General features: G+C 44.4%; 2 protein-coding genes across 2 annotated transcripts; one reads left to right on the forward strand and one right to left on the reverse strand.

Moving 5' to 3' along the window:
• Window positions 1–290: 290 nt before the first annotated feature.
• Window positions 291–14,401, reverse strand: LOC130829802 (uncharacterized). Its single transcript, XM_057696393.1, has 4 exons — window positions 14,188–14,401; window positions 3,149–3,267; window positions 1,689–2,927; window positions 291–394 (listed from the first exon to the last, which is right to left on the reverse strand). The coding sequence occupies exons 1-3, from the start codon at window positions 14,399–14,401 to the stop codon at window positions 2,244–2,246; spliced, it is 1,017 nt and encodes a 338-aa protein (XP_057552376.1). The 3' UTR covers window positions 291–394; window positions 1,689–2,243.
• On the forward strand, window positions 14,266–18,343 carry SLC25A4 (solute carrier family 25 member 4). The gene is made up of 4 exons (XM_057697768.1): window positions 14,266–14,510; window positions 15,789–16,275; window positions 16,782–16,922; window positions 17,833–18,343. The coding sequence occupies exons 1-4, from the start codon at window positions 14,400–14,402 to the stop codon at window positions 17,988–17,990; spliced, it is 897 nt and encodes a 298-aa protein (XP_057553751.1). The 5' UTR covers window positions 14,266–14,399; the 3' UTR covers window positions 17,991–18,343.
• The last annotated feature ends 4,042 nt before the right edge of the window (window positions 18,344–22,385 follow it).

Consider the following 22,385-nt stretch of genomic DNA (forward strand, 5'->3'; position numbering starts at 1 on the left):
ACTACACACACATTGAGTAAGATATCGGGGGTATTCGCCACATATGTCAGAGAGACATGGAAGGGAAGAGGAAGGAGGGAGTTGACCTTTAACCAGAGCCTGCATTTCACAGACATTCATCACACACACACACACACACACCCCCAATCATGACAGGTGCTCATCATGACACCTCAATCATGACAGTTTCTCAGATGTTACAGGTAAGGAAACTGAAATGCAACAAATTTAAGTAATTTCTTCAAGGTCCCAGGCTACCATGAGGGTGGAGACAGAATTCAAATACTAACCTGTATCCTGAGAAGCAGAAGGGCATTTTTATACTTCGGCAGCTAAAGCATCAGTAACACCCCTGTGGGACTGCGCCAGTAAGTCATTTTCTTAACTTTCACTTCTTTGCTTGGAGAGAAAAACGAAAGGTAAATTTATCCTGCAAAATTTATTTTGACAGTTCGGATTATAAAATATGTACACAAACTCCATCTGGAAGACAGTTCTATCAATGTGGCAAGTACTGAGTATGACCTCTGTGCGGGCAGCACGTGCCTGTGACTGTGTGTAACCAACATGAGCTCCCTGCTAAGATGACAGTCACATGAAGCTCTTGGAAAGGAAAGGCACAGAAGGAAAAGGCTTCTTATATTACCCAGGGCTCCTTTCACAAAAGTATTTTTAGCCCAGTCGGAGTGATTTTCCCACCCCCCAAAAGGAACAAAGCTGCAGGCCCAAACTGGCCAAGACTGTAAACTAAAATAACTAATATCGCAGTAAATTAAGCCATATGAGATTATGGTTTTGTAGGTCACAATCAGTCAATCAGCATCATTTTCATATAGTTCGACCTATACATATGTCATTGTTCCAGAAATCCAGAAAGAATTGTTTCTGGAACTGATTTCAAAAGTGTCACTTGGTAGTTAGGTTTTGATGAGCCATTGCCTCTAAATTATATCCATCACTTTTATAATGGAACTATGAAATATTTTGACGGATATTTCAAATTACGCAAAAGAAAAATACTTCATTACAACAAAATCTCCTGTTTTCTAAGTCCTGAATTTCTTTTACTTCTGCACCTGAAAAAATCACATGTATAATAGGTGGAATAGCATTTGTGTACATTGTGATGGCTGAAATGTGTGATACTTTATAGGAATATCTATATTACTACAGGTATGGGGGGGCATTAAATAAGGAACCAACTGCTTTATAGGTGCGTGACCTTGAGCAAAACTGCTGACCCTCTCTGGACTTCAGTTTACATCCATGCAAAACAAAGATAATCACTTGCTTCATGGAGCAATTTGTGATTATGACGTGAGAGGGCTTTCCTGGCGCTCCAGCGGTTACGACCCCATGCTTCCACTGTGAGCGGCGCCAGTTCTACCTCTGGTCAGGGAACTAAGATCCCACATGCTGAGCTGCAGCCAAAAAAAATAAAAAGAAAGAAAGAAAAAAAGAAAAAGAAAAAAAAAGTAAGGGAGAGATCTTTACAATGATAGTGCTATTAAAAGTTGGTTATTATATGTCAATAAATTGTAATGCTGTAGATCAATGATGCATTGCATCTCTGGTTTGAAAGGAGCTTAAATAGATTGTTTCCAGTCCCCTCTTGCAGGGTAAGGAGAGGGCCACCTACAAAGACAGGTTTCTGCTTGATCCCAATTGCTGAATTCAACGAAATTCACCCTGAGGATGAATGGCGGGGCTTCCAAAAGCTGTACTCTTGTGGATGCTGAGAGCAGGCCACGGCTGGAGGTGCTTCACAACTTCTGCCCAGGCCTGGAGAGGTGGTACAGGGCAATGGCCTCTTCCCAGCCTCGAGCGACTTACTCTTAAAATAGGGGTAATATCGCCTACCTGGGTTTTGCTGAAAGAATTAAACGCGATGATGGCTGTAAGGGCTTAAGTACGGTGCGCAACACAAAATCATGGCTAAGTTTGGGGGAAACCGGTGTCCTGCAGGGTGGTAGACTCGAAACACGAATAGAGCAGCCTCTGGGGACGGGTGAGGGGCCGGTCGGGAACAGGATTTAGCGAGTGCGTGATGCCAGTGTTTCGGTGTCTCATGGATGCAGGACGAGCCCCAGGCACACGGGGCCGCGGAAGCTCAGCGGCGATGACCCCGGGATGTCGCACGCCCACACCTGAGGGCCGGGGCCACTGGGCGTCCGCCCGGGGAGGGCTGGGGCCCCAGTAGGGCTCTCCGGACACCGTCTCTCCGGGACGATGGTTGCGCAGGGTCAGGGCCGGGGGCCGCGCTCCAGGCTGACCCGGGCTCCCCGAGTCAGAGAATCCGCGCGCGCTGGGCTGCTTGGGCTGATAGACACCAAAAACGCAGGGGGCGCAGATCCCACCCGGCTTCCTTCCAGCCTCTCTTCGGCACCCGCCGTGCCCCTAGTTCCCACCCTGGCCGCGTCCCGGCAGCCGCGCAGCTCGGCTGCTCGTCCCCCGGAGTGCACTCTCCTGTTCCGGAGGAGCTGAGAGGCGCTGGGCTCGGCGCCCAGGGCTCTGGTCCCCGCTGGGTGCGAGTTGCCAAGGCAACGCGCCCCGCCCCCAGCATCCCCTCCCGCAGGACCTCTCCAGACGCCGCGGGCAGTGCCCTGCAGGGGCGGAGAGAAAGGATACGCGCAGAAGGCCGACTCCTGGGCAGCCCGGGCTGAGTGTCTGTCGCCCCCCCGCCCCCCCACCCGAGTTCCCCCCGGAAGCACCGGGGAGCGGAGAGCAGAGCAGGAGCCAGCCCGGGCCTCCCGGCTCCGGGACCTGGGCGCGCCCCTGCGCCTCGGGGTTGGCGGCCTGGATAGGGGACCGCGCCTGAGAATCCTCCCAACGCAGGGATATGGGGGTTGTCTGAACTCCAGAAAAAAAGCCGAGCAAGAGAGGGTAACTGCAAGAAAGGAGTTAGTGTAAAGGTAGCTCCGTTCTTTCTATGGTAAGCAAATCACGCCGCTGCTGTCTGGGTCCGTCAGCCAACGTGGACCGAGGTGCTGCTCAGAAACGCTTCCTACCGCCGCCCTAGCTGTCTCCGCTTTCTCAAAACAGATTCTGGGGGCTTACTGTGTCCCTCTCTACGCAGCCTCTCGGACGGAGAAGGTTAGGATGGTTAAACAGCTCTCTCTACCAGGCCATGCTACGGGCACTTCCCTACGACGCTTTGCTGTTTTGTGTTGCCCCTCAGCGCAATGGCGGACCATGGCGTCGGCGCATGCGTGGCGTTAGCGGCTGCGCTCAAAGCGTTTTCCAAGGTGACTGCATCGTTTTCCATTCCTGCAGGCAGCGTATGAGGATTCCAGTTGTTCTACATTCTTGCCAGCATGTGGCAGTCTTTTTAAATTTTAGCCTTCCGGGATGTGTGGCGGCTTCCCACTGTGGCGTTTTCTTTAGGTTGAATCATATGAAACAGCTGAAAACTGACTTACGGAAAGAGCAGTGTCATATGATTCAACCACATTTGCATTTCCCCGTGAGTAACGCTGTCAAACGCCTTATCACGTGCTTACTAAACTGTGAATGTAATCCCTTTAGCGAAGTCTGTTTCTGTTCAAGTCCTCATCCGTTTTCTCAATTAGAATCAAGTCTTTTTTTTTTTTTTTTTTTTTTTATGATTTTGGGTTTGTCTTTTCACTCTTAGCGGTTGTCTTATGGCCTGAACTGTGTTCTTCCAAAATTCATAGGTCGAAGCCCTAACTCCCGGTCTCTCAGATGGTGATCATATTTGGAGATAGAGACTTCAAAGACACAATTAAGTTAAAATAGGGTCACTGGGGTAGACCCGAATCCCGTGACTGGTGTCCTTATGTGAAGAGATTGGAACACACACACAGAATAACCCCGTCACAGAGAAGCTGATGTGACCAGAACACAGCCATCTGCAAGCCAAAGAGAGATGCGTCAGAAGAAACCAAACCTCCTGACATATTGATTTCCGACGTGTGCGCTCTAGAATTGCGAGAAAATTCATGTACTGTCTAAGCCTCCCACTCTGTGGTATTGATATTTTGTTATGGCATCCCTCACAGACTGATACATGGTGTAATAGCTATGTGTGATCTCCCCCTAGTGGCCACATTGAATAATGTTATGAAATTCAAACAGCTCTTCCAGAGCGCATCTTATCCGCGGCAAGCTACACATATTTGACTGCTGTGTCAGTTCCTAATTAATTTGACTTTAGTGTTTTCTGCAGCAGCGAATAAATTGGCATCACACCAGAGAGGTACTCAGTGCCTAAATATACCAAGAGAGGGAGCTTGGCATTCTCAGAATCTGGCAAAACAGTAGCTGCATAAAATAATTTATAACCATTACCGTGTTTTTAGCACTTTAATATGTACCTCAGAAACATATATAATGGTTGATATAGGATATTCATGGTAAATAGGTGATGCAAATTGTAGATTTCAAGGACATGAACAAGGAGGACAAATAGAAACTATAAAATAAAATGGCAGAAATAAATATGTGCAGTGATTCCTCTGCAGCTCCCTTTGAATCTATAATTATTTCAAAATAAAATTTTAAAAATACCAGTGGTCACAACAAAAGGAGAAGGGTCCAAACTATCCAGCTAAAAGAGTAAGAGCATCCACTTGGACTTTTTTTAAAAGGGGAAAAAAATATATTAAAGTTTACAGAAAACATACCTCAAACATAGAGAAAGGTTGAAAGTAAGGGAGTAGGAAAAAGATAAACTAGGAAAATACAAACCAAAGAAAAGCAGATATTTCTCTGTTCATTTAGGGGATAAAGAATTTAGGGCACAAATATCATTACGGACAAAGAGGACTAAAACAATGATAAAAGTTAAATTCACCAAGAAGGTATAACAATTCAAAATTTGTATGCCTTTAAGAACAAAGCCTTACAACATACAAAGGAAAATGTGACAGCACTACAAGAGAAATTGACAAATCCACCACTGAAGTGGCTATGACTTTGCATAGCAGACATATTATAGACAATCATCTTTCCACTAGTATATTTACTCCTACTTTATGACATGAAATTCCATACACCTGCATTTCATAGTGCTCCACAAAAGGTAGGGTGGGTTTCAGATTCTCCATTATTGAAAAATTTAGGAACTAGTACACTAGACAGAAAGAGAAAGACAAATACCAAATGATATCACTTATATGTGGAACCTAAAGACACAAATGAACTTATCTACAAAACAGAAACAGACTCGTAGACATAGAGAACAGAGTTGTGGCTGCCAAGAGGAAGGGGAGATGCGGGATGAATGGATTGAAAGTTTGGGGTTAGGGTATGCAAATATTATACATAAAATGGATAAAAACAAGGTCCCACTATATAGCACAGGGAACTATATTCAATATCCTGTGATAAACCATAATGGAGAATGATATAAAAAGGAATATATCTATATCTATATAGATATAGATATATAATTGAAGCTGTACAGCAGAAATTAATACAACATTGTAAATCAACTGTACTTCAATAAAAATAAATAAAATATCATACAGGTTCATTGTAAAAATAAAAAACTAGTGCACTAGAAATTGAAGCATGGTATTTCCCTACTCATTTGTTTATTTTTTAAATTTATTTATTGGCTGTGTTGGGTCTTCGTTGCTGCACACGGGCTTTCATTAGTTGCAGTGAGCGGGGGCTACTCTTCGTTGTGGTACGCGGGCTCCTCATTGCCACAGCTTCTCTTGTTGCAGAGCACAGGCTCTAGGCACGTGGGCTTCAGTAGTTATGGCACACAGGCTCAACAGTTGTGGCTCATGGGCTCTAAAGTGCAGGCTCAATAGTTGTGGCACACAGGCTTAGTTGCTCTGAAGCATGTGGGATCTTCCTGGAGCAGGGCTTGAACCCGTGTCCCCTGCATTGGCAGGTGGATTCTTTTCTTTTTTTTAAGCTCTTTATTGGAATATAATTGCTTTACACTCTTGTACCAGTTTTTGAGGTATGCCAAAGTGGATCAGCTGTATTTATACATGTATCCCCATATGCCCTCCCTCCTGCGATTCCCTCCCACTCTCCCTGTCCTGGCCCTCTAAGGCATCACGCATCATCGAGTTGATCTCCCTTTGTTATACAGCAACTTCCCACTAGCTATCTATTTGACAGTTGGTAGTGTATATGTCTATGCTACTCTCTCACTTTGTCCCAGCTTCCCCTTCACCCCCTGCCCCCCAACCCTGTGTCCTCCAGTCCATTCTCTTCATCTGCATCCTTATTCTTGCCCTGTCACTGGGTTCATCAGGACTTTTTTTTTTTTTTTTTTTTTAGATTCCATATATATGAGTTAGCATACAGTATTTCTTTTTCTCTTTCTGGCTTACTTCGCTCTGTATGACAGACTCTAGGTCTATCCACCTCATTACATATAGCTCCATTTCATTCCTTTTTATGGCTGAGTAATATTCCATTGTATATATGTACCACACCTTCTTTATCCATTCATCTGTTGATGGGCATTTAGCTTGCTTCCATGTCCTGGCTATTGTAAATAGTGCTGCAATGAACATTATGGTATATGTTTCTTTTTGGATTATGGTTTTCTCTGAGTATATGCCCAGGAGTGGGATTACTGGATCACATGGTATTTCTCTTTTTAGTTTTTTAAGGACCCTCCAAACTGTTTTCCATAGTGGCTGTACCAACTTACATTCCCGGCAGGTGGATTCTTAACCACTGTGCCACCTAGGAAGCACTTCCCTACTCATTTAACAAATATTTATTGAACAACTCTTATGTTTAACATATTATGGAGCTTGTATGTTAAAAGAGTCAGTTACTGTACTTTTTAGCTTAGCCATTTTATAGAAATGTGTTAGCTGAAGTTTCATAGAGATTTATAGAGTAACTTTCCCTGAAGGTCCTCCCTCCCCCAACATTCTCCACCCCACCACCCCACCCCTGTCCACCCCATTAAGTCTGCATCTCCTTCTTAAAGAAATGTGCTTGATGGAATCCGCAACAGTGGTTTCCAAAATTATGATATGCCCTTAGTGTATTGTTTTTTAAAACTAAGAATATACTTTAGCAAGTACGAAAATTGCCCCACAAACTCAGCTGTGCAAAGCAATTTAATTTCTATGAAGAGGCTCAATTCTGCCAAGTGGTGGCAACAGTTTGGGTCCCTTTTTCTTTCCACCGCTTTGCTTTCCAGTGGATTCCATCTACATTCCAGGGATGTCTGTAGCACTAAGGCTGGGAGGAAGAGCATGTGGTCTAGATCTCCCTGTGCTGACATCGGCTGCCAGGTCCTTCCTTATTCCCTTCTGGTCTGCAGGCATTGCCCCGTCAAGGTCATGCCTGACACTTGCCTCATTTCCAGCGACGAGGCTCTTGAGGTCTGGCTTGCCCTCAGCTGACTTTGGTATCCTTGGTTACACAATGTCATTCTGCTGTTCCCACACCACACCGGGGCAGGAGGAATGTAATGGGGTTTTCTAGGGTCCTTCACAGAGCAGGCTAACCTGCAGGCGTCTGGATTTGTTCTCCCGCTCCCTTTCACACTGGGTGAGCTCTTCAAGGCTGTCTCTGACCTGTGTCCTAAAACACCACCCAGCCATGTCTCCCCAGCTTCTCCCTGCATCCCCTGGAGGCAAAGTACAAGGTCCCGTCTTCTCAAGACCCAAAGGAACATATCACTCCTCGCTTTCTCTCTCTCTTCCTTTCTCCCCCGGTTTGGGAAAACTTGATGTAATCTTTCGAAGGGTGGGCTGGACAGGAAGTTCTGCTTTCCCTCAGGTATTCTACCAAATCTCCTGTGTAGATGAGAACTCTTTCTCTTCCTTTGGAAATTTGAATGCCAAGAATAGACTCTCTATTTTCTTTGCTTTATGAATGTTTTATTTTTCTGACGCAATGACACAAAATGTCTAGCTGACTGAAAAAGGAAAGGGTCATGTGGTAAAAGCAAGCATACAGGGGAAAATACTTCCTATATTAAGATAACAACATATTGTTATTCAACAGCACAGATGAGCAAAAATGGTCTCTCGGATACTGTTTATTAAACATTGATTTAAATAATAACAGAAAGAAAGCAAGTGTTTAAAAAATTTTTAGGTTAAGGAAACACTAAATACTGGGGAAGCCATCTCAAAATGTACTTAGAAAACCAATCAAGTCAACTCCAGGTGAGTAATGGCTTTATTCATAGAGGCTGTAATTCAGTGAAACCAGAAGTCAGTGAAACATGAAGGGTGGATGATTATGGTCGGAAGACATTATTACACAGCCATAAAAATAAGCTTGACTGCACTATAGATGACTGAAAATGCTTACCGGGGTTGTGGATAAAGTAAAGAGGGGGTACTAAGATGGGGGTGGGGAAAGAGGTTATAGATCTCTTTAGGAAGGGGGTGTCCACCTTGGTCAGTGGGGGACAGGCTGCAGGAGCTGAAAGCACAAAGGCTCCCGCCTCCAGCAACCACTGAGCCAATTTCTCCAAGTAGGAAGGGCTCTGGAAGAAGAAATTCTCTCACCATCTTTCTTATGATTCAGGGGATCCTCTGCCCCAGAAATCACCTCCTTTAAGTGATAATGCCTAAGATCCTTCTAACAAAATTTTTTTGTCTTAAGCATTTCTACAATGTTAAAAATACACGTTTTGACTGGGGTAGCACGTTAAAAATCATACACCTGGAAGCCCTACTTTGAGCCTTGTCCCATGACATCGCAAGAGCCTTATAGGCAGCACAAGTATGTCTGTTTCTGCCATGTGAGCTTCTCCAGGGCAGCAATCTTACCGTTCTGATTTTTGTATCACCAATGCCCGACAGTGTTTGGTGTCTAGAGTAGGCATCCAATAATGCTTGTTGAAAGATAACAGTGGAACAAAAGAATGAATGAATGGTGTGTAAATGGTTCAGGTAACTTCTATTTTGATGGATAAAATTAGGAGAAGACTGGATACCCAAGGGAGTTGATCACTAAAGGGTAAGCGGTTTCTACAATGAACAAATGGGTTAAAAAAAAAGACTCGTTTTGTAGTTGCATAATTTACTTGGCATGAGCTAAGTAGGAGCTGGTATTTGGAGTGTTTTGCATGAATACCCATGATTTCTGAAGGCATGTGATGTGTATGTGCAGTTTAATAAGGACTTTACTATTAAGACACTTTCTTATAAAGAATTTGTTAATTAAGGTATTGTTCTAATTAATTAAACTACCCTGCGCAAGAAGTGTGGAGAAATATTGCATTTATTTTATTTGGTCTTTTGCACCAATGCATGAATATGAATGAGTCTACTAAATACCTTTGATTGAAATTCAGCAATTCATGTGTGGTCTTATATGATCAAAAAGTAAATTTTCAGGTGCATTTCTTTTTGCTTAAGGGTGGAGTTTACCACTTGAACAAATAGTAATAGTGTGTTCTAATTCCTAGCAGTTTTAGAGATAAACCAACACAGAGACAGTGCATCAGCCCCACCATCAGCAAGTCCTTAAGTGTTTTTCTTTATTTCTTGTGCCTTTTTCTCTTAAGCAGCTCCCATTCTCTAGTCCCAATTTGGTAAAAGAGACTAACTCTTTAAAAGCTGCCACTAAAATCCAAAAGACTCGCTCAACACCCTACTCTCATTTATGCATAGCCGTCCCCCACCCCACCCCAGTCTCCAGGATACCATGCCACATTTGAAAGCAAAGTTTTCTCTCTTATCTTGGATGCCTTGTTCATTCTCAGGCTGGCAGAAAACCACCGAGTACTGGGATTGGCAGGCAGACGCATGTTCTACTGGGCGCCATTCTCTCCCCTGCCTGTGTAAGTGATACCCAGATCTTGTGATCACAGACAGCTCATGGTCCTGGGGTCATCTGAGGCCTCTCCTTTCTGAGAAAGCCCATGGAGGGAGAGGACAGTGTACAGATGTCCATGGAAAACCTTTTGTCAAGAATTCCAGCTATAGCTCCCCTGATGTGACAGGATAATTGGACAGAAGGCAAGGAGAAACAGGATATCTTCCACTTAGAAAATACTAAAAAGTCTGACCAGTAAAATTGTGTAACAAAGATGATAAAACTCCCTGAATTAATATGTTAATATTTAATTTAACTTAAAATGTCTGTTTAAAAAAATCTTCTTGTGATATTTAAAGAATTGAACAACTTGACAGTAAAAGTAAATCCAGGCATATAGACAGACAAAACTTTTTTTTTTTGGCCATGCCACTCAGCTTGTGGTATCTTAGTTCCCCAACCAGGCATAGAACCTGGGCTCCAGCAGTGAAAGCACCGAGTTCTAACCACTGAACTGCCAGGGAATTCCCAACATTTTGTGTTTTAAGTGGTTGTGGAATCACATATTAAGTTGTTATTTTTTAAAGACTGATCATCCAATAAATAAGTGAATAGTATGATGGTTTCCTAAAGTAAAGCTGTTATAAGCACTTATATGACAAACTAGAATTAGCAATATAAGACAAATAATGGAGAGAAAAAAATATATAATTTAAGAATTAGTGTTGGCTCAGGACTTCCCTGGTGGCGCAGTGGTTAAGAACCCACCTTCCAATGCAGGGGACACGGGTTCAAGCCCTGGTCTGGGAAAATGCCACATGCCACGGAGCAACTAAGCCTGTGCACCACAACTACTGAGCCTCTGCTCTAGAGTCCACGAGCCACAACTACTGAGCTCGCATGCTGAGACTACTGAAACCCACGTGCCTAGAGCCCATGCTCTGCAATAAGAGAAGCCACTGCACTAAGAAGCCTGCACACTGCAGTGAAGAGTAGCCCCCACTCACCACAACTAGAGAAAGCCTGTGCACAGCAATGAAAACTTAGCAATGAAGACCCAGCAACAAAGACCCAAAGCAGCCAAAAAAAAAAAAAAAAAAAAGAATTAGTGTTGGCTTACCCAAGAATGGTATGGAGAAAAATGAAGTTGGATCATATCATCTTATAATATAAAATGTAGTGTTATATTCTTTTTAAATAGCTATAAAAAGAAGTAGAAGAAGATAGACTAATTATGTATTAGGGCAAATAGACTAGTATAACTACAAAAGAGATACATTTACACCAGAACATGAAGTATATCATCATATTCTGGATCTGTTCCTATTTAAATAAATAACACGGTTAGAACAATGTAATAAAATAAATATTTAAAAAAATGAAAAATACTCAATATGAATTTATTGTCCCAAACATATAAAGAATAGTTGTAAATATAGATAAATAGTCTGTTTTCATACCATAAGTCGTCAAGGAAGATTAAGTTTACACAAAAGACAAACGCTGGGACTTCCTAGGTGGCACAGTGGGTAAGAATCCGCCTGCCAATGCAGGGGACACTGGTTCGATCCCTGCCCCAGGAAGATACCACATGCTGTGGAGCAACTAAGCCCAGGTGCCACAACTATTGAGCCTGCGCTCTAGAGCCCGTGAGCCACAACTATTGAGCCCATGTGCCGCAACTACTGAAGCCCACACGCCTAGAGCCCATGCCCTGCAACAAGAGAGGCCACCACAATGACAAGCCCGCGCACCACAATGAAGAGTAGCCCCCGCTCACCACAGCTAGAGAAAGCCCGTGTGCAGCAATGAAGACCCAACACAGCCAATAAAATTAATTAATTAATTAATTAAAAAAAAAGACAAATGCTAACAAATTGAGGTGAATCATGTGGAATATGTACATGCTCATAGCAATTAAAGAGGTGCAAATTAGAACTCATAAAATGTCACAAGTAACAAAAAGATCCTTTTTTTTTAAAGCCACTATTGGCAGAAAATCTGTGGGAAATGAGCCTATTTACATAGCTGGTGGACTCCACATTTCTTCTTCTTCCTCTTTTTTTTTCCTTTTTTTACAAGCAGCATTTTTTAAAAATTGAATTATAGTTGATGTACAATGTTATATGTTTCAGGTGTACAATATAGTGATTCATAGTTTTTGAAGGTTATACTCCATAAACAGTTATTGTAAAATATTGGCTATATTCTCTGTCTTGTACAGTATATCCCTGTAGCTTATTTTATACCTAATAGTTTGTACCTCTTACTCCCCTACCCCTATATTGCCCCCTCCCCTTCCCTCTCCCCACTGGGAACCACTAGTTTGTTCTCTATATCTGTGAGTCTGTTTCTTTTTTGTTATATTCACTAGTTTGTTGTGTTTTTTTATATTCCACGTAAAAGTGATATCATACAGTTTTTATGAAGAGCAATTTCTCAATCTGTAGCAGAAGCTAAAAAACTTAAATGTTCAATCTATTTATTCAATTTTGGTGATACATGAGAAGGAAAACACTTATAGGGGAAAATAAAATTTGTGCAGAAGTATCTATATAGCAGCATTACTTTTCATAATAAAAATAAGAAATATCTCTAATGAACAATTGAAAGGCAAACAGTTTACGCAACTGCTCAATATTCACAGGATGGAATTCAGTACACTATTATAATTAAAAATGGCTAATATGTGCGTTATGTTGGTCCATAGAAATCTATATGCGAAGCTGGATATATCTGAACAAATGACAAATACATCCATGGCTGAACTTATTTCAGTTGTGGACATATTTGAGGGGTTCTTGGGGACTGAGCCATATCTTACTTACATTGAATCCACAGAGACAAACTTAATTCCTGGTACTCAGTAAGTGCTCAAGTGTTTTTTGAATGAATACATAAATGACTTTTCTGTTTATGCTGAATTCTTGACTTTCTGCCTGCTCTGACCTTGGTAAATTTGCACTCGCTAGCTTTCATACAGCTCACCTGGATTTCTGAACTCTAGCCTGCTCCAACCTCAGATAAACGCATACCCTTTGTGGTCCTGGAACCCAACTAAGTGACCTCTGCTCTACTGAAGCCTCCAAACCCAGGGTGACACAAAGCTGAAGCTTAGTCAGTGCCTAATATGATGTCTGTCTGCACTCATCAGCAAGCTTGTGAAAAAAATGAATAAACTTTGTCCAGTGTACAAAGGAACATTAACAAACATGGCAAGAGAACTGCATAGTGAAAGAGTTTAGATCAATCATTCTTGGGGGAAGGAACAGCTGTATTTGAAAACCTGTATGATTATATGAACTGTCTGAAGATAAAGTTAAGAAAAATCAAAGCTCATAGTAATACATTTTCTTAAAAAACAAAACAAAAAAAGCTAATTGCAATCAATTCCTAGGACTAGATAGCATATATCTCCCCAACCCCAGATGTCTGTTAAAGAGAGGCAAATACAGTCAAGGATTCAACCTTCTTTCATTTAACGTCCCCAGTCACCCAGCTACTCCGATAGGAAGGGTAACAGCACTGACCCTCAGGAAGCAGCCAGATGCCTGAGAACATTCTGCCCAGAATACGTGCTGAGATTCCATTGAGAGCAGAGTGGAACATTAAGCCCTTAAGGGATTTAAAACAAACAAACAAACAACAAAAAAAATGGTACCATGTATCCTACAAGGTCCTTGTTCTTAGTTATCAGGGGCTATATATCACGGGCTTACACGCTGACCGAACAGAAAAACCACACACACACACACACACACACACACACACACACACACACACACACACAGGCTTACAGGCTGACCCAACAGAAAAACCACACACACACACACACACACACACACACCCCTTGCTAAAATGAGTATTCACTAGTGGCCCCCTGCACTCGGCCTGTCCTGGTGGCGCTGAGTCCCCGGCACAGAAACATTTGATAGCTGAATGAATGATTAAAAGATTGAATGGAGAGAAGAGGGGATTCAGCAGGTTGCCAGATTAGATGAAGCAAACACAGCATCAAGTGACGTCAGTGTATTTATTTTGGCGGATCTTAATTTATTTGTGAGAGCACGCAACTCTTTAGAGGCCCACATCCAGGCAGAGAGCTCTGGTGAGGGACACGGTCACAAGGAAGAAAAAAAAAAAGCATTTCATGCCTTGGCCCGGGGCGGGTCGCGCGCAGGCCCGAGGCTAAAGCGAGACGGGCTGGAGGCCGCGGGTCCTGCGTCCGTGTCCAGGTCGGCCCCGGCCTAAGTCTCCTTGTGCTATAAATACAGCGGCCCACATGCTGCGGAGACACGGTGTTCCCACTGCTCGCGGGACAGATAACATGAATTTGCCCTTTAAACGTCCCAAGTAAAGGCACAGCCCCCAGCCCACCCCTGCCTCCCGGAAGCGCCTTCTCCCCCTTTGCCCTCTGCAGAGGAGGGGGCCGGCCGGAGTGGGGGGGGGGGGGGGTCCGCGCACCTGCCCAGCCAATGCGCGGGGCGCGCGCTGCCCCGGGGACCCTCCTCCTCTCGCGAGAGGCTGGGCGGGGCATATAAGGCGGGCTGTGGGGCGAGGGGAGCGGCCCCTTCGCGTTGCGCAGGGACGGAGCCGGGGAGGCAGTGCCTGGCGCCTGGCGGGGCGGAGAGAGCGAGAGCGCGGCTCGCGGAGGCGGTGTGCGCCCGGCTGTCACCATGAGTGACCAGGCTTGGAGCTTCCTGAAGGACTTTCTGGCCGGCGGCGTCGCCGCTGCCATCTCCAAGACCGCTGTCGCCCCCATCGAGAGGGTCAAACTGCTGCTGCAGGTGAGGACGGCGCGGGCGCGGGCGCAGCGAGCAGGGCGCGCGGGGTCGGGCGAGCAGCGCGCGGGCAGAGGGGGAGCGCGGCGCGGGGCCGCCGAAAATCCGCGCTAGGCCGGGCCCGGCGCGCGGCCTGCGCGAAGGGGAAGGTGCCCTCTGCGCAGAGACAGGTCCAGCGTCAGTGGCGGATTCCTGGTGTCGGGTGGCGCCCCGCGTGCGGCTGTCTATATATGGAAACCCACCCGGAGTAGGTTGCAGCCAGCTCGATCCTGCTCCGGGGGACAGCGCGGGCACTCAGGCCTCTTGGGTTGGCCTCACCTCTTGATGTACAAAGACGCTTGTTCCCTCTTACCTGCATCCGCCTTTTACAATAAAAACATCAAAATAATTATTACTCGAGATGATCATGGTGTCCCATGCCCTGTGTTATAGGCTGACATATCTATTATTCATTCATCTTTCTATGACCTCTGTAAGATAAGTATTATTTCCCCCATTTTGCACATAAAGAAATAGGTTTTGAGAGACTAAGAAACAATTTTCAGAATAAACCCAGATCGCCTTACTCATCTTTTCCCCAAATCTTTTCCTCCGCAGCCTGATCTCTGAATGGCTTGTGCTCATCATCCCATCTATCCTTTTTTTTATCCCCCCCACTTGCCCAAAAGGCAAGAGCCCCTCCATGTGGAATTGGGCATTCTCAATTCGGGAGTCAAAATGATCAATAACAAGAAAAATCTCAACAAACTGCCCACAGCAACAAAGCCCTCAATAATTGATTACTTGGAAAATCTGCTTGAAAAATTTCACGCTTGGGTGCCTAGTGGATTTCTTCTCCTGTTAGAACATCTACTACTCAGAGATCCTGGTCTCCTGGGAGACTAGAGAGAGACTGAAGAATCCTCATCTCCTGCCCGTCTGGTCTGTCAAATCAGAGCAGGTGTCCATTGGGGCAGGGATCTTTAATCATTTCTATCTCCCAGTAAGCCCCTAGTATAGTTCTGGCACAAAAAAATAACTGCCTTTATGTAACCGAATCATCTTGTTCATTTGGGGCAGAACCTTTTCTCTTAAATGCCCTGATAATTGAGGCAAAATTGGGTTTGGGGGGCTTATCCAAGTAGCTAACACTTAACATTTACTCAGTATTCACTTGATTTCCCCATACTTGTTAAACAAGGAAATCAAGGAAGTGCAAACCTTCTTGTTCTCCTGTCCTCTTTCCTTCTCTCTGCCCTCCCTGTCCTCCACTGCCCTCCTCCCCCTCCCCCGTCCCCACCACAGGTCCAGCATGCCAGCAAACAGATCAGTGCTGAGAAGCAGTACAAAGGGATCATTGATTGTGTGGTGAGAATCCCCAAGGAGCAGGGCGTTCTTTCCTTCTGGAGGGGTAACCTGGCCAACGTGATCCGTTACTTCCCCACCCAAGCTCTCAACTTCGCCTTCAAGGACAAGTACAAGCAGATCTTCCTGGGGGGCGTGGACCGGCATAAGCAATTCTGGCGCTACTTTGCCGGTAACCTGGCTTCCGGCGGGGCAGCTGGGGCCACCTCCCTCTGCTTTGTCTACCCGCTGGACTTTGCTAGGACCAGGTTGGCTGCCGATGTGGGCAAGAGTGTTGAGCAGCGTGAGTTCACTGGTCTGGGCAACTGTCTCACCAAGATCTTCAAGTCTGATGGCCTGAGGGGTCTCTACCAGGGTTTCAACGTCTCTGTCCAGGGCATCATTATCTACAGAGCCGCCTACTTTGGAGTCTATGATACGGCCAAGGGTGAGAGAAGGGCATCAGGGGGTGCAGGGCAGGGAGGAGGAGGAGGGTGTGTGCAGAGAGGATCCCGAGGGATCTCTAACTCATAAAGGACTCTGTTAATCTCACTTTTCCCTCGTCTCTGAGGCTTCTCAGTGAGGAGGTGGTGAGATGTGGATCAGTAGCTGGGGGATTCTGCTTGTCCTCTACTGAAATAAACTGGCCTTGAGTTACTCAGAGAGGACGGGCAAAGGGGAAGCCCAGCTCCCTCTATCAGTTCCCAAGTTTAACTTGGAGCCACTTCAGTGTGCCCTGTGCACAGCTCTGGCTTTGCAGATTCAGGGAGGGTGCCACCAACTTTTGTTGGCTGCCTGGTTACTCCTGAAACACCCTACGAGGGGCGGGCTCTTCTGGAAGGGTGGGGCGTGGAATTGGAGGTGTGGTGGGTGTTCTCCATCCCCACCTACTTTTTGCTTAGCTGCCTGGAGGGATCACGTCACGGCTATTTGGCTTCTTGGCTCTGCCCACAGGGATGCTGCCTGACCCCAAGAATGTGCACATTATCGTGAGCTGGATGATTGCCCAGACTGTGACGGCGGTCGCAGGGCTGGTGTCCTACCCCTTTGACACTGTCCGCCGTAGGATGATGATGCAGTCTGGCCGGAAAGGGGGTAAGCCTGAGACCGATCAGAATCTAATTTTTATGCTCAAAGAGAGTACTAGTCAGTGCTTTTCACAGCCTGCATTATTCTAAGTTGTTAAAGTTGTGACAAGAATTTTGGAAAGAAAGATTATAATGAATCCTCCGCAACATTCTCAACTGTTCCTTTAAAGAAAAGATTTTTTATTTTTATCAAAGAAATGACAGGAACACCCAAAATGGGATATTTAGAAGTGAACTTAACTAGGTATCTATCATCACAGAGGCCTTAGGCCCTTTTCCCTTAGAGCCTGGGTGCAGAATCAAGGGGAAAGAATTGAAGAAATCAGCTAGTTTATTTAAAAATACTTCTTCATTTATCTAGTTATTACAAGTATTACCGGGGAGGAAGACTTAGCTGGGGGAGAGATGGCCTGAAGCAATCTGTTGCAATAGGAAAAGTTTTGGCTTCTACAGGTTGAAACATATGAAATTGCCATTTTTATAGTAAAAAAACATCGAATGTTAGCAGTTTCATATGATTCAACCTAATAATTGCATCTCTTATTTTAACCTTAGGCAGTAGCATCGGAGATTAGGCCTCAGGTTTCTTATCCATAACAAAGAGGACCACCCAGGTTAATACTTCCCCTCCACCCTGCTCCCTTCCTGTTTCACCATTTGACTTCTGTGAATTAGCTGGTTTATCACCCCAGTTCTTCACTTGGTCTTGAGTTGAGTTGAAACAGGAATCACCAGAGACCCCGCCTAGCGGTTATGCAAGGAGAGGGGCCCTCCCTTTGAATGTGCATAGAACTGGGTGTAAGGCTCACAGCGACCTTCCTTTTATAATACCGGTAACCATGTGTGCAGGTGTCTTTGGGAGGAAAAGTCTCTTTCCTCCAGAGTTATGGAGCCCTTACCAACACTTGTTTCCGCAGCGGACATTATGTACTCCGGGACAGTGGACTGCTGGAGGAAGATTGCGAAAGACGAAGGACCCAAGGCTTTCTTCAAAGGTGCCTGGTCCAATGTATTGAGAGGCATGGGCGGTGCTTTTGTATTGGTATTGTATGACGAGATCAAAAAATATGTCTAATGTAATTAAAACTCAAGTTCACTGCTTCCAGATCCATTGTGTGGTTTAATAGACTCTTCCTAGGGGAAGTAAAAAGAAAGATCTGGGATGAAACCAGATTGAAAGGAATACCTCAGAAAAAAAAAAGCTTCATTGAGTATTCATTAAACCACAAGTGTATTTTGTATTTATTTTACATTTAAATTCCCACAGCAAATAGAAAATAACTTATCACACTTATATTATTAACTGAGGACCGGATAGTGAATAACTTAATGTGAAGTGTCAATAAAGACCACTTAATGCATGTTCTCTATTTTACTGAATTCTTATTAATTGCCAAATGGATTAAAATCACAAGACCATAAATCTTATTTTCTAGCATGAGTCATTTATAACTCAGTGGCCAAGTTTCTAAATGTCAGATGTTATACTGTGTACCATGTGAATACCTACAGGGCTTAAAGTTCTGGTTTTCAAACTGAAACGGGTTAAGCTGTCTCTCTTCACCTCACCTCATACTATGCTGCTGTAGACTCTTAGTAACACAGATTGTGGAAGCTTCCATGATCTCACCTTGTTTTATGCATTTTCATACTGTCTTCAGGAATTCTGAGGTTCCACTAAAAGCTTTAAATCACAGTTTCAAGAGCCCTGCATGATTGGGAAGTGCTCTGTAGTAGTGCCTTTAGAGAACTGTGATACTTGGAATTTTTGACAGGCGGACAGTATTCATTGACCATCAGTTAGTCAGCTAGTATTTAATGCCTGTTAGGTCCCGTGGAAGATACAAAAAGGCAGGAGCCCATTCTAAAAAAAGCTTAAGTGAGGTTAGGAGAGAGGAGTGAAATGGCATTGTTAAATAATGTAACATTTAATATATGAATCTTGGCTGAGTAGGACTAGAAGCTGGGAGGAGAATTGGGAGTAATGGTAGAAGATGGGCCTTGAAAGAAAATAACTAGATTTAGGTACATGGGTATAGAAAGTATCTGCTAGCACTTCTTTTCTGCAACAATTTATCAAGGCCTAAAGGAAAAGTTAGTTTTGGATTTGACTCTCATAAATCTGTGAACAAGAGGAAACTAATTACATTTTCAGACTGGAAAGTAAGCAGTATTGGTCCAGAACACACAGTTCATGTGGTCCTTGCTTGTTGGGAGTGACCTGGAGGAAACAAGTCCATACCTGCTGGTGAAGCCTGGGGTGCAGGCACTTGTCTTTTAGGGTTCTCCTCAGGCTCCTCTCTAAAATGTATTTCTGACAATGCAGAGGTCACGGGTTCGATCCCAGCTCCAGGAAGATCCCACATGCCATAGAGCAACTAAGCCCATGTGCCCCCCCCCCCCCAAAAAAAAATAAAATAAAATGTATTTCTGACCCGTGTGTGTTCATTTGTGGACACGCACAGAGGAGTGAAAAACTTGCCTGCCTTCCCAGCTGAGGTCAGACTAGGCTATGACCTGCCTTCTAGTTTCTGCTGTGCTCTCACTCTGAAAAGGGGGCCTTTCATGACCTGTTCAGTGCCATGTTTTTCACCTTTTTGTGTTTTCTGTTGCTGATTTCATTGTTTAAAATGGCCCAAATCGTAGTGCTGAAGTGATGACCAGGGTTTCTAAATGCTGGAAGGCTGTGATGTGCCTTATGGAGGAGATACGTATGTTAGATGAGCTTCCTTTAGGCCTGAGTGCTGTCGGCCATGAGTTCAATGTTAATGGATCAACCATATTTAATGTGGTTTAAACACAAACACATACAACAAGGTTGTGTATCGGTTGGTTGACAAAAGTGTGACCAGAGGCTCGGAGGAACCTAACCTGTACTTCCCTTAGAAGCAGTGGTTCAGTATTTGCTAATTGAGTGTTCCTGGTAGCACTACAGGACATGACTACCACAAATGATGAGAATCCACTGTATTATAATTGTTAATGTACAGTATATATATTAAGATTACCTATGTCTCACATAAAACATTTTGTAGAATATAATTTTTCTGTGTTCCACCTATTCATTTTTAATTCTGGTAGCCCTTTACTAGAGCATCTTTAAACATTTTATTGTATTTCAGTTTCCCTACTTGCAATTTCTTGCAAATATTGATGAACCGAAGATCACTGAGCGACACTGTGGTCTCACATGTGCCTGGATGCTGTGGCAGATCCAAAAACATGATGGGGTCTCTGCTCTCAAGGGTTTTCTTTTGCTTTATTTGGGGAATAAAACACAGACTAAAGTCAATACTTGAGACCATATGACTTAAGTACCAAACCACATGATATATAATCTTAAGTCAGTGCTTCCTAAGCTTCTTCCAGCTAAAAGCCTATAGTAATTCAAATACGATGTGATAAAGGTGTGGATTAGAGTGATGGCAGTGAAAACGAGGGATGTCTTCTATTTTGAAGAATGGACAGGACATCATTCAGACACTGAAGAAAAATGTTAACAAGAATACTGAGCTTTTTTTTTTTGCCTTAATGTTTGAGAAAAAATGACATTACTCTGATGGCAGCAGAAGTTAGGAGGCAGCACTTGGGAAAGTCAGTGACTTCAGTTTCGGATGCAATGATTCTGAAGTAACTAAAAACATCTAAAAGGGACCCTAAGAGCAAAGGACTGTGTAGAAGTAAAGGAAAGAAGACTAGAGATAGGAATTTGGAAACTGTCTTAAATGTAGCATTTTTTGGGTAAACAGTCCTTAAGAATCAATAAAATGAGTAAGTATAAAAACAACAGAGAAGATGACCGAGATGGGCTTAAAGAAGAGTCACCATTAGGGGCTAAAGAGACAGGTGCTAGTCCAAGTCACCAGAGGCAAAACCCAGAGAAAGAATTGAGGTAATCCACGTGGCATCAACGCAAGTAGAGGATTATTTCAGAGGGTCAATAATGGCAGACGCCCCAGAGAGGTCAGAAAAGGAGGAGGTAGAGAGAAAGGTCTTGGGTTTTGGCAAGGAGGGAGCCATCAGTGACCTGAACAGGTTCAGTGTAGTGTTGATGAGGTAAGGCAGCGTTTCTAAGAGGTTAAGGGGGGGGGGGGGGAGGGGGCAGAAGGGGACAGGACATATTCATCCCACACACAGCTGAGCACAGGCCAAAGCAACAAGTTGGGCACTGAAGCCAGTCAGTGACAGACTGACCCAGTCCCTGTCACTGAGGAGGAGTCTTAACAGAGGGAAGAAGAATGTAAACAAGTAACTGCAGTAACTTACAGAATACAAGTCCCACAACAGGTGGGTGGTAGGAGATAAAAACGAAGTGATGGGTTATTGGGTGAATGTGGCGGGCCTGCAGCGAGCTGTCAGAGGATTCAGAGTACACACCCTTGGGCTTCTGGAACCCAGTGGACCAGGTGAGACAGGTGGCAGCCATGGTGGAAGGACCTGTGTGTACAAAGAATGCTCACACAGCATGCTCAATTTTGTACAAGAGTAAAGAAAAACAGGATAGTGGCCAGAGGGTCACTTAGACAAAGGGAATTTTTGCCCCCAAATTGGGAAGATGGGCTCATTTGAAGCCCAGTGACTAAGAGGACAGAGAAAAGTAAGACTAAAGGGAATGGTAAGTGTGGACAGAACTGTTTTAGTTTATCCATCATTCCTTTCACTGCGTCATGTGAATACCTACACTGTGCTAGAGTTGGAGAACATACAATCAAATAAAGCATGTTGTCTGTCCTCAGGGAGTTTATAGTCTAGTGGAGGCTGAGCTTAAGGAAGGCTTCCCCCAGGGGAGTGATGTGGGAGTTCTGCTTTAGAAGTGAATAGGCATTAATTAGGCAAAGACAGAGTGGAAGGAATACATGGCAGAGTCAGCTAATGGGACAGCGGGTGTGACATGTCCTGAAAGTAGTTCTGAAAGGGGTCTGTGGGTGTGAGAAGTGAGGCTAAATACTGAAGCTCTCAGTGAGCCTTCCTGAAGAACTTCGATTTTCTACAACAGTCTCTTGAGAGCGGTTGAACATTTAAAGTAAGGAAGTGACGTGATCAAGTTTCCACTTCAGCGCTTTGGCAGCGGCGTGGAGAAGGGATTGGGGGCAAGGAGACGGCAGTGGAGGTGAGAAACGATTACCTGGAATCAAAGTGATAACAGCAGGAAGACGTGAGGGCTGACCACATGTGGGACTTGCAGTGGGTTTAAAAGGGGTAGAGAGTGAGCAAGAGGGAGGAGGCTGGGCTTACCCTCAGGACTCAGTCACTGGAGGGGACCAGATGAACGAGGATCATGGCCACCACCATCCCCAACCCTGGGGGACTAAGAGAGGATGAGAAAATGGGGCTGCTTCATCTGGCAGGTGCCCAGACCCCTTCAGGCTCCTGACCAACACAACTCATTTGGCAGTTTCACTGTAAGATTGAAGAATCCTCTCTCAAAGCAGAGTGTATTTATGATTTGTAAAAGATTTCCATACTGGCA

The sequence above is a fragment of the Hippopotamus amphibius genome, chromosome 10 (genome assembly GCF_030028045.1).
Source record: "Hippopotamus amphibius kiboko isolate mHipAmp2 chromosome 10, mHipAmp2.hap2, whole genome shotgun sequence".
In the NCBI taxonomy this organism is placed as follows: Eukaryota; Metazoa; Chordata; class Mammalia; order Artiodactyla; family Hippopotamidae; genus Hippopotamus; species Hippopotamus amphibius.